The 12619-nt window shown below is 44.3% G+C and overlaps 1 protein-coding gene across 1 annotated transcript; it reads right to left on the bottom strand.

The window, feature by feature from the left end:
• Window positions 1-9141: 9141 nt before the first annotated feature.
• LOC118481942 (mitoferrin-like) lies at window positions 9142-12619 on the bottom strand. Its single transcript, XM_035977299.1, has 2 exons — window positions 11714-12619; window positions 9142-9767 (listed from the first exon to the last, which is right to left on the bottom strand). Exons 1-2 carry the CDS (start codon window positions 12503-12505, stop codon window positions 9561-9563), a joined length of 999 nt encoding a protein of 332 aa, XP_035833192.1. The 5' UTR covers window positions 12506-12619; the 3' UTR covers window positions 9142-9560.

Genomic DNA, 12619 nt, shown 5'->3' with positions numbered 1-12619 from the left:
AGAAGTGCCGGCCGATAAAATCAAGGAGTGCGAGCTGATAGAGACTCCCGAGAAAGATGCAACAGATGAAACTTGGATGCTTTACACCGACGGGGCATCAAATGAAGATGGCGCGGGAGCAGGACTGCGCCTAGTGAGCCCAGAGAATCACGAGTTTACTTACGCCATTAAGTTAGACTTCAAAAACACCAACAACGAGGCTGAGTACGAAGCATTTCTGGCAGGCTTACGCCTCGCCATCAAAATGGGAGCCAAAAGCTTGCGCGCACATGTTGACTCACTCCTGATAGCCAGTCAAGTAAATGGCATATACGACGCGAAGGGAGAAGTCATGGCTTTGTATCTGGAACAAGCGAAAGAATTGCTCCAACAATTCAAATCTCACAAGGTTATACACATCAATCGCTCCGAAAACAAGCCAGCTGATGCCTTGAGCAAGCTTGCCTCGACCTCCTTTCAACATCTTGCCAAAGATGTAAGGATAGAGGTACTCAAGAATCCATCGGTGTTGCTGCGACAAGTGAATGTGATCGAAACGGGCCAACCTTCATGGATGACCCCGATAATCCAGTACTTGCAAGAAGGGGTACTCCCTGAAAACAAAGCGGAAGCGGGGAAGATCCAAAACAAAGCCCTACAATATGAAATGAACGGCGGTATTTTGTACCGAAAGTCCTTCCTGGGGCCACTACTGCGCTGTGTGGACCCCCAGGATGCGAATTACCTGATAAGGGAGATCCATGAGGGGATCTGCGGCATTCACTCCGGGCCACGGATGGTTGTCGCAAAGATCATGAGCGCCGGTTACTACTGGCCTGGTATGCATGTAGACGCGCTGAAGGAGATTCGCAAATGTGACTCTTGCCAGAGGCATTCTCCAAAAACACTGCGCCCCAAGAACGATCTTATCCCTGTATCCACTGCATGGCCCTTCCAGCAGTGGGGAACTGACATGGTGGGACCCTTCCCGGATGCTCCCGGCGCCGTAAAATTCATCATAGTGGTTGTCGATTACTTCACAAAGTGGGTGGAGGCCAAAGCCCTTGCATCCACCACAGCTATGATTGTGCGCAAGTTCATCTGGGAGCACATCATATGCAGATTTGGCCTCCCGCTCAAGATTGTAACAGACAATGGCACCAACTTTGCATCGGAAGATCTCAAGAAGTGGATGAAGGAGATGAAAATTGAACACACTTTCACATCTGTTGCGCACCCGCAAGGCAACGGACAAGTGGAAAGCGTGAACAAATGCATTGTCGAGGGAATAAAACCCAGATTGGGGACAAGGCGACGAGGATGGGTTGATGAGCTCCCTAGCATCCTATGGGCTCATCGAACTATGCCTAAAACGAGTACCGGCGAGACCCCTTTTAGCTTGGTTTATGGCTCAGAGGCGGTTATCCAGGCGGAAATTGGCCTACCCTCACCACGCATGACAGCGGTCAACACAATTGACAATGAAGCGGAAAGACGTCTTGACTTGGACTTGTTAGAAGAAAGGCGCGAAATCGCGCGAATCAAAGAGGCCAAGTACAAGACCCATCTAGAAAGGTACTACAACACAAGGGTACGCATCTGTACCTTCACCCCAGGGGAATACGTCTTCCGCGACAATGAAGCGTCAAACGCGGAACGTGCAGGAAAGTTGGCACCTAAATGGGAAGGCCCATACCTAATCCACGAGGTCCTGGGCAAAGGGGCCTACAAGTTACGCACCCTAGATGGCCACATCTTACCACGAACATGGAACGCGCAACAACTGCGCAAATGTTATATGTAGCTTACTTCGGCCTTGCGCCCGTTTTTACTTTCCTATGTTGGCTATACGCCATTAGCAATTAATGTATGAAGGCCTATGCGCCCATTCCAGACTTAATGAAAACATACGACATGTTTTTCTATTACATTTTTTCGTTACAAATGCATGCTAAACTTTTGATTAGCGCGAAAACACTCCAGCATTTTAAAAATTTGTTGACAAGAACCGCCTCCAAGGTCCTCCGTGAACAAAGCGCGAGACCGGGCGGTCACCTTTTACTTAAAAGACACTTCCATTTATTCGAGCTAATTTAACCTAAGTTTTGACAGCAATGCAATAATTGCAACGGAAAAAACGAAAACGATTCATATAATAAACTTGCGCAACAGCGCAGCATTTACAATCAAGTTGCAAAAGACAATTACAAGGCACAAACGCCTATCAACAACCTATTCAACAACCTATTCTATTCATCGCGTCGATCACCATCATCCTCTCCGTCATCCTCACCATCGTCATCGTTGCCATCATCATCACCATCTCCACCGTCATCACCAGCTGGTTCTTCATCGGATAGTTCGACAGTAACTGGCGGGTCGAGGACTGCTTTAAGACGCTGGCACCAGTCGTCTTTTTTCAAAGATTCCACAACCAGATCCATGATAGGCAAGGTAAGGTTGTCATACGAGTTTTCAGCATGTGCAAGCGCAGCATCAGCACGTTCAGTCACCGAGCAATGGCTTACATCAAATTCTTGCCCTAGCACCTGCTCAACGTGACTGGCACATTCCAAGTAACCTCCTCGATGACCCACCGCACGCGCCGCATCCGTGAGAGCAGCAACAGCGCGATCGAGCTCGCCAGCATTTAAGATGGAGTTGGCAACCTTCAACAAAAGAAAAGCGTTAAGGACAACCCTTAACCAGATGGAATCATAAAAGACAGAAGTACAAACTTACCAGCGCTACTCCACGAGTGCGCATCCATTCAGCCTCCGAGACAAGCGTGTCAACGATGCCTTGGGCCTCGGAGTAGTTGGTCTGAGCCACGTTAAGCGCGGCAGTGCTGACAGCACGCGCCTCCTCAGCTGTAGCAGCCTTAACCCTCTCGGCCTCCAGGTCGATCTCCAACGACTCACATCTATCGATTTGCTCGTTCAAGCGACGTTTGAGCTCCGCAATCTCAGCGTCCTTGGCGTGGAGATCTCTGTCCTTACTAGACAGCTGCACCTTGGCCTCAGATAACTCAACCTGGAAGCCGACAAAACAACTTAGGCCGGTTTGTTAACAACATAGCAAGAATAAATGAAAACAAATAAACTAACCTCCATCTGCTGCTTGGCAGCCTTCTCTCCATGCGCCTCCTCTACCTTCGATGTCAAATCAGCAACTTTAGCCTCAAGATCAACAATCTTCTGTCGAGCCGCGTAGGCGCGCTCGTTGTCTTGGGCGCAAATACGTTTAAACTCGGCCTTCTCCTTGGCCAGTTGCTCCTCAACATTGTGGAGTTTCTTTTGCAGGCCCTCGCGGCCCCATTCTTCGGCCTTCTTATCGGCTTCAAATTTGGCTCTCTCCTCACCAAGAGCAGCCTTGGACTTTTCAAACTCAGCAATACGTTTTAACGAGCGCTCACGATAAGCCTCCCAGTCGGCGCGCTCTCTAACCATTGTCCGCCATTCGCGAACTATTTGGTGATTGGCAGCACGAGCGTTGGCCTCTCCAAGTATAAAGGTGCGATATAACAATTCATGGGGTTTCGCCCTTTGCCGGTTGACCTCTGCAGGGGTAAACGAATTCAAAAACCACTCGCGGCAAGGGCCAAATTCATGAAATGTATCTTTTTGCTTTAAGCTCCAAGGGGCTTGGTGAGGAGCATCGCCACGTTCTTCTTCATTGTAAGTTTTATAGTAGATATCGCCAACGGTGTCCTTCGCCCCGATCACGTTTGGGTTAAAACCCCCTGCACCACCAGAGCTCGCGCTGCTGGAAGCATATCGACCCGCACCCTTAGAAGTAATGACATGCGCGGAGTGGGTAGGGTTTGTAACCTCAGGCCCTTGAACATTAACAGGCTGCTCCATAGCCTTCTTCTTTTCCAACTCCTCCAGGGCCCTCTTTTTCGCCGCTTCGGCCACCCTCTCCTCCTCCGCTTTCCTTTTTCTCTCCTCCTCCTCCTTCCTCTTTCTCTCTTCTTCACCCTTCCTCCTCTTCTCCTCCTCAATCTTCTTCTTCTTTGCTTCTTCTCTCCTCTGATTCTCCTCCGCCTTTCGCTGCGCCTCAGCAGCCTTCGCGGCGTCCTGAGCAGCAGTATCAGAGGACTTGATAGTAATCTTCGGCCTCTTCGACGCAGCCTCACTGAACGTGACACCCTTCTCAGGGGTCTTCTTCTTGATCTCTGCAAAAATAATGCAAGTACATTTAAGCAAAGAGAAAAGTATTAAGAATAGAAGCAAAGAACATACCCGGAGAAAATTTATACAACGAGCGCAAGTTGCTCGTCTTCCCAACCACGGGAAGCACAACAGCAGTAGGCGCGGAAGCCACACCAGCCGTGGTTTCGCTCCTACCTCTCTTCCTGCCAATCAGTTGGGCGGCCGCATCTTCTTCTTCCGCCTCATCATCTTCAGGGGTCGCGCCAGCATTAGGGTTACGAGAACCCGCGCTCCCAGAGCTTTTCGAGCCACCTGCACCAGTTTTTGCCTTAGCTGTACGCGACAAGCCTTCAAATGAATCGCTGATTATCACATAATCATCTAAGTCACTTTGACGAAGGCAAAGAGTACCTTTGACAGCAGCAGTAGTTGCGCGACTCGGGCCAGTACCCTTGCTGGTCACTTCCGGATCGACCTTGGTCTTCTTCTTCTTCAGGGGTTTCTTTTTCTTCTCCTCTGGGTCAATCCCCAGGTCGCGCAACACACCTGCAAAGATTTTAGACCACGAACTTAGCTCGCCGTTGGAAGACCCTACTGACTCCTCGCTGGAAAGATAGAGAATCTCTTTCCCAGCAGAAGTCACAGAGCGCAAAGGACGAGGTTCAGGATATTGCGCACCTTCAGTAGCGGTTGGCGGCGAAGCAAAGGCACCTTCAACCGGAAACATGAAGTTGCCCTTAATCTGGTCATACCAGCTTTCTTCATCATCGCGCAATGGGCGCACGCCCATGGAACCACCAAATGTAGAGAAGGCAGCTTGATACAGTTGCGCCTCTAAACGTGAATGTAAGTAAGTAACAATTAAAGCAAAGTACTTGAAAAAAGAAAAAAAAGAGATAACTGACCTTGATCGCCGATCTTCAACACCGGAACCTCCCTTCTGTTGGGTGACCACTGGTCACTCATCTTAGCCGCTACCAAAACGTTTTCCCCAAACACCCGATTTGGGGTTGGGGTCAGCTGTTGATACCACTGGGCCTTCTTAGGAATCGGAAGGTCTTCCTTCGGTATCGCCTCAGTCCAATCCCGGAAGGGCATGGCAATCGGCAACACCTATTCACGGATGAAGAAAAACTTGGGTTTCCAGTCATGGAAACTCTTGGGGGGATTTAGCAGAATCTTCTTCGCCGCACCACGGCTCGCAAACGAGAAAAAACCCATCGTCCTCTGCAACTGGTAGAAGGCCCGAAACTTCTCTACCGATGGTTCGATGCCATGAGATCGGCATAGGAATTCGAAATGACGAACCCTAACCATCCCAGGTGGGCTCATCTGTGACAGATGGAAGTTGTAGTAATGAAGAATATGCCCCAGGAAGTTTGTAGCCGGTAACCTAAAGTTACCCTGAAGGAAAAAGTCTTCATATAGGGTAATATAACCCGGTGGTGCATCAGCCGCGGTCTGGCCCTGAGCCGGATACCGGGCATCCCACTCCGGTGGGAATCGAAAACTCCGAACAATCTGTTCGAAGAGACCTAGATCCCATTTGAGGACAGGCACTGGACCTTCCTCAGCAGCAGCAATTTCTTGATGTTCTTCACTCATATCGAGAAAAACTTCTGGAAAAACTTGAAGATTTGAAGATATTTTGAAGAACTGAAGAACCAACTTTGAAGATTCAAAGAGAAGTTTGAGAGAGACTAAGAAGGCAACGAAGAGAAGTGAGAATCTCTCACCTCTCTTCGGATATATACCCATCGCATTTAATGCGATGGGTAACCGTGCCGCTTTCGCCGCTAGGCTAACCAATGAGAAGCTGCCACGTCAAGCGGGAAACCAGGGGTGACGGTTGCCACGCGCGCGTGGGCCTCACTCTCCTGACACGAAGTGCAACCGCCGCAGACGGCATTATGACACCCGTGCCAGTGGTCAACTCAAACGTCGCACTCAGCGACTTATCCAACCAACTTGTCAGAAGTTCAAATTTCGAAGTTTCCCGCCATAAAAATAACAAGTCACTTCATGCAAAAGTTACATGAGCCGCGCAAGCTAAACGTCACCTCCAATAAACCTGCGCGCCTGATCAGACAAACAATAATCCCTAAAGACCTGCCTTGGTACCTGCGCAATTGAAAACAACATTTTCCACATGCGCCACATCAATCAGGATCAAAAGAACATTTCCCCTATTACACTTATTTCTCTTATTTTTATTAAGTCCAGAGCTCCAACCACTTGCGTTGCGCATGGTGCAGCACTGGACTGGGGGGACTTGAAGGGGTATGGTCCCAAAAAGTCGCGCAAACCTCCGCCCAGGTTGCGCGCGAGACCATACTCCTTATTTCAGAAAACTTATTAATAATATCCACGCGCGACCTACACACGTTGTAGTTTATCCCGCGCGAGGCAAGGCCCACAAGAGGCTCAGATATCAGCACTTAGCATAAAACAATGGAACAAATGAGCATGCTAACCCCGCGCGGGTTAGTTGCTGTCCAACAAGAGCCACTCAGTAGGGAAGCGCACGGCTACCTACAGTGGTACATAAGGTACAAGTGGCAGTAAAAGGAGCCAATGAGCGTCTAGCAGGCTCTGGTCAATCGTGCGCCACGATCGCCTGACGAGAAGTACACAAGGACGCCTACGTGGCACCAATCAGAGGACGGAGACAACTGTCCCACGATCTCCACTTGTCTGCTGATGACAGAAGGACAACAAGGCCGACAACAATGACACGTGGCTCCAATTAAGGTGCGCCAGCACCGACGAACGTTTAGAAGCCACTAAGCGGTCGACGCCAGTGAGACAAAGAGCATATCCGTTTTGTTGTCCGCTTCCGGCCCAAGGCCCATCAGCCCATAACCCCTTACACCTCTCCGGCTATAAATAGAGACCTCATTCCACAGGTTAAACATTCTATTCCCTCTACTCTCACTCTTAACACTGAATTACTCTCAAAGCAGTCGCTTATTCTCACGCCGGAGCCTGGTTAAGAGGGAAACTCCCACATTCCCCTCTTAACGAGTAACGGTGTTCTGTTTTGCAGGATCAGATTATCAAGTCGGAACTCAAATATTCATAAGAAGATTAACCATCATGAAAGGAACATAAACCAATCTAATTAACTCCCTAATTAGATCAGTGTTTCTTCACCAGGTAATCTATTTATAGTACACATCAAGTCGGCTTGCAGACACTTATTATTGTTTTTTTATAATTTCTAATAGGGTGTGGCTAAATGCACCTCTATTTTTACTGTTTATACATCCCTTTCTAAAAATATCATTTTTATAATTTTTTAAATTCCACCTTTTACCTTTTATATATTATTGTTTTGTTCAATTGTTTACGGTTTCTTTTTTTTTTTTAGGTTCATTCACTGTTTGTTTTTTTTTTTTATCAATTCTTGATTGTTTTGTAAATAATCAATTTAAAATGTATTAAGAATTAAATTTAATACTTTTTTAGTGTACTGTAATGTATATAACTTTTTTTTCATATGTTCTGTGTGTGATTTAAATTAGATATTCGATCTTTTTGGTGAAACTGAAGTGAAGTAGGCAAGTCAAAAAAAAAAGGTTGAGCTAGAGATGAATAGAACATGGTCGAAAGAGCAACTATAAATTCTAAAAGAAATAATAAAATAATGATAACCACCTCCACCACCACAATATATATCACCCCCCTTTAGTCCTTTACAAAGCTAAACACACACATAAACACACTCATGGTGGAAGAAGAATTAAAAGACTCCTGCTGCTCAATCACGTGAAGTGGCACAATACGATTATAGTTTGCTAGAGGAATTTTGCACGTGGAGTGGCACAATACGAATATAGTTTGCTAGAGGAGTTTTGTAGATGAAAGACGTTCTCCAAATCAAAAGAACATAGTTGAACTTTTAGTTAGAATACCAAGAATACTCAACCAACTACAACTATGATAAAAATCAAAGTTGAAAAAAAATGTTTCTTTGAGCTCTCTCTTAACTCCTTTAAATCAGTGCATGTTTTTTTTCTTCAATATAATCGTTATGTATTCATAGGTATATCTAAATATTCAAATTATGACAAGTAGATAAATCCCAAGAAAAATTAAAGATATTTCCTAATACAAATTTTCAAAAAATAGAAAATACAAGGGTTAATTGTATTTATTTAAAAACTTCAGGGAGGAGTGCAACCAGTAAAATTAAAAAAAAAATGGGAGTGCATTTAGCAACACCCTTTCTAATAACTATATATCAAGTATAATTACAATACACTGTTACTATTACACTAATAATATAATCTTTTAAATAAATAGAACTAGGAGGTTTATGCGTATAGATACACTTTGGTCTACGTTCAACCCGTTTGAGCCAGTAGACTTGTTTCCGTTTTAGTAATCTAGCTGCTACAATTTCCCAACACTTTGGTCTACTAGAACGCTTGGCTTATGTTTTATCTAACGGCTCAAACCAATAGAACCAAAATAAAAAGGGTAAACAAAAATGAGTTCAAATTGAGTTGTACAAAAAGTGTAGTTTCAAAGCATTAAATCTTCTAAATCATTTACTTCAAAAAAAAAAATTCACAATCATTTGTACAATAGATATTTCATTCGACCCAACACGCTTTGGTGCGTAGTTAGATATACCAAAAGGCCGTCATGACAAGTTGGTCTAGTGGTTAGTCACTTAGTGTTTTCCTTGAGGTCCCAAGTTCAACTCCTACTAGCATCACTTTGAAGGACATTGGTGGTGGCAATGAAGTTTAGAACTAGGCCTTTTTTGAGGTCGCCAGTTCGAAACCGAGCCGAACCGGGTTTTACCGCAGTGGGCCTTCGGGCGGCGGGTTTTCCCCGGAACTGGTGGCTTGGTGGCTCGGGTATGCATCCAACTCTGACTGTTATGAAGGAGGGAATGCATTTGCTCGATTGAGGGCATCCCAGCATGCTTATCCGATGATTTAGTTGGCCGTTAAAAAAAATATACCAAAAGGCCAAAATAAACCAAATTAAAAAAAAATCAACTAAAAGGTGTTTCAACAACATTATCAAAGCTTCAAAAATAGCATAGTAGTAACCAACAAATTACAAAAAAAGCACCTACAAAACTTACTAATAAATCTTTATGACATAACTCCATAATATCTGGATAAATAATTTTTAAACTCATCAAACAACAAATACTCAGCTACTAATCTCATGACCATATCCCATTGAACAATTACCTACACGAAACCAAAACCGCAACTTCTCTTTTGCATCAACCGTCACCAGATAAAGTGTTCGATTCGAAGCTCAGAAAAATACACGACGGCTGGAAACACGTGGGATCTGAGACGTGAAGAACTCGATCTGTGTTTGTTTTCTTCTATTGTGAGCAGTAGTATTTCTCAAATACAACAATATGAAAAATTAAAGGTCGATTATTGGGTTATCATGCTAGCTTCTGTCATTTTCATTGTTTAATTCTTGAAAAAACGATTTCCCAGCTTCGTATGTTGACCAACAGATGGCGGCTGCTGGTGCATGGAAAAGCATTCTTGGCATCCATCCCCTAAAAAGCCCTCTGTAACCGTCTTTTTTGACGATTGTTTTTAAAACATCCTTGATAGAACCATTAGCGTATCTATCACATCCGCAAACACCCTGTATATCAAGAAAAATGTAGCAGATCTTAGTCAGATTATTATTAACATTATATGACAAAAAATAGAGTTCTAATAACATTCGGTAGACATGAATTTCTAAGAGCTTTTGTATACGAAAAGTAAGCTCCCGGTGAAAAAGATAATTCGTGTTTGGATGACAAAGCTTTAGATTTGATTTTGGAAAAATACGCTACTCAAAGTATCAATAAAAAAGCTTGTAGTTTTTAGTTTTTTACAACATAAATACGTGAGACGCTCGCAATAATCACATACAAAATAAAAGATTTTACATCTCACAACTCTAACCAAAAGGTACAACTGAAAACTAACTCTGCCAAACATACCCTTTAACAAGCCTCACCGAGAAACCTACCGACACTGACCCACAAAATTTAGCCATCAGACACTCCAATACGGTATACACACTTAACAAGTGGACCACATCCAAACTCGGCCTTATCCTTCACAGTTGTACTGCTTTTCTTTTCAAATTTATCTAATATCTGGACCCGATATCCACACTCGTCCCACTAGAGTAAACGCTCTTAGCGTTCATCATAACCTCTGAATAACATGTTCAAAAAGCATCTACTTTGTACATAAATATCATAACCTATGAATGACGCAACATTAGGATTATAAACCACACATTTGGATATCAGCAATTTAATAATATTCTCCACAACAAAAACACAGACCTAAATACCTACGTAGTTAATATCCCAATATATCAGTGATATATCGGTTATCGGTCCCCTGCCGAGATATCAGTGCAAAATATCGGTACCGATAATATTCGCAATGTTGGCCGATATATCACCGACTTTCCCGATATCAGTACCATAGTTGTTAAAAGCCATCGCCTCTTCCGCCTAGGCCCAATTTCCTAGCTAGGCAAGGCAATTGCGCCTTAAGTCAAGGCAATTGCGCTTTAATTATTCAGGTGATGGTTCATGCGCAGATTCCCGCTAGATTCCTGGATTCTTGAGAGTTTTCGGTCAAATTCTCTAAGGTAGCGTTCGTTTCATGGAATGGAATGGAATGGAATTAGGAAGTTTTTCTTTGTAAAATTGATCTTGGTTGGGGGAGGGAGGAATTTGAAATCCTTCACTCTATTGAACTTTGTGACTATTTCAACATTCCTTAGAAATCCTTCACTCTAATGAAGGAATGGAATGGAATGTTGAAATAGTCACAAATTTCATTGATTAAAGAAATTCATTGGATTTCAAATTCCTCCCTCCCCCAACCAAGATCAATTTTACAAAGAAAAACTTCCTAATTCCATTCCATTCCATTCCATGAAACGAACGCTACCTAAATTCTGGCAAGATTCTAGCTGGATTTCTACTTTCATCTAACGAAACTACTTTTCTACACTAATAAACTATCATTTTTTAACTTTTGGTACTAAATAGACGATATTAAATGTTATATAATAGCTTAGTTTATTTTATTTGAAGAATAGTATTAATTTTTATTATTTTGCGCCTTGCGCCTAGGCCCCAGGCGAGGCCTATGCACCTTGAGTGCGCCTAACGCCTTTAATAACTATGATAAGTACCTTTCTTCTTAGTTCTACCATTCGCCTTTATTCTTAGTTCTACCATTCGCTTTTCTTCTTATTGCGGCTATTAGTGTTTTAGTCTTAATTGTTAGTGTTTTAAGTCTTAGTCAGTTGCTGCTTGCTACAATTGTTAGTGTTTTGGAAGTTGCAAAAGGTTAATTTGTTAATGGTAGGAGAGTAGACTAAATTGTTAGTGTTAAGTTGCTACATATATAAATTTAGCATGATAGTAAAATTACCAATATGCCACCGATATCCGATATTTTACCGCATTAACTACTTAGCTAAATACCTAACAATTGGGCTTCAACCTTCATAATCATAAATATTCATTTCCAATAGCCAATAAAACAATTTAACATTTAACAACAAAATACCTGACACTGCAACTGAGTCTTAACAACATCAAGCGGAGTCGTAACCGCAGCCGCCAACGCCCCCGCAACCGCACCCGCCGTAGCATGAACCACTAACCTCTCATCACTCACACTCTCCTCCGACACCCCCATCAACCCTCTCTTCGCCGCCTCATACGTCGCAAAATGCACCGCAGTAAACGGCGCATTCATCAATATCGTAGTCCGATACGACGCGTAAAACGCCCCAAACCCCTCTTCCCTCAACACCCTCTTCACACAATCCCACACCCCCTTATACCTCCCCCCACTCCCCAACTGCAGCCTCTGCTTCACCATATCCATCGGCGTAAACACCGCATCACTCATCACCGTTGCACACACACCCGCACCCGCATGCCCAATAGAATTATGATAACTATTATTATTATTAGGGTTTGTGAAAGTTTCTTTACAGAGTTCGTACATGGAGAAGTAAACAGCGTGGGCTGGGCCGGCGCCGAGGCCCATGGCGGCGATGCCACGGTAGAAGCCGGCGGGGCCGTCGGACTTGAGGATGGAGTGAATGGCTTGACGGAGGCCGGCGGATTTGATGGGGCAGGATCCGAGAACTTGCATACGGGTTTTAATGGTGTCTATTGGGAACATGGCCATGTGTTCGACCATGCCGGCGATGGAACCGGCGATCATGAACTGGTAGAAGTGGAGGCCGTCGTGGGTGGGGGAGACGGTGGTTGTTGGGTGGTAGTCTGGTGGTTGTGGGATGGGGATGAGGTCGGAGTTTTTGAATTTTGGGGCTTCGGTTGTTGCCATTTTGGAGAAATTGAGATTAGGGATTTTGGGATGAGATGTTGGATACTATGTTAGGGTTTTGACATGTTTTGTTTTATGAAGAAGAGAAGTGAAGAAAAGTCTGTGGTTGATGAG

The sequence above is a fragment of the Helianthus annuus genome, chromosome 1, assembly GCF_002127325.2.
Source record: "Helianthus annuus cultivar XRQ/B chromosome 1, HanXRQr2.0-SUNRISE, whole genome shotgun sequence".
In the NCBI taxonomy this organism is placed as follows: domain Eukaryota; kingdom Viridiplantae; phylum Streptophyta; class Magnoliopsida; order Asterales; family Asteraceae; genus Helianthus; species Helianthus annuus.
Note: the sequence above shows the minus strand (reverse complement) of the source record. Positions and strands in the feature narration are given on the sequence as shown.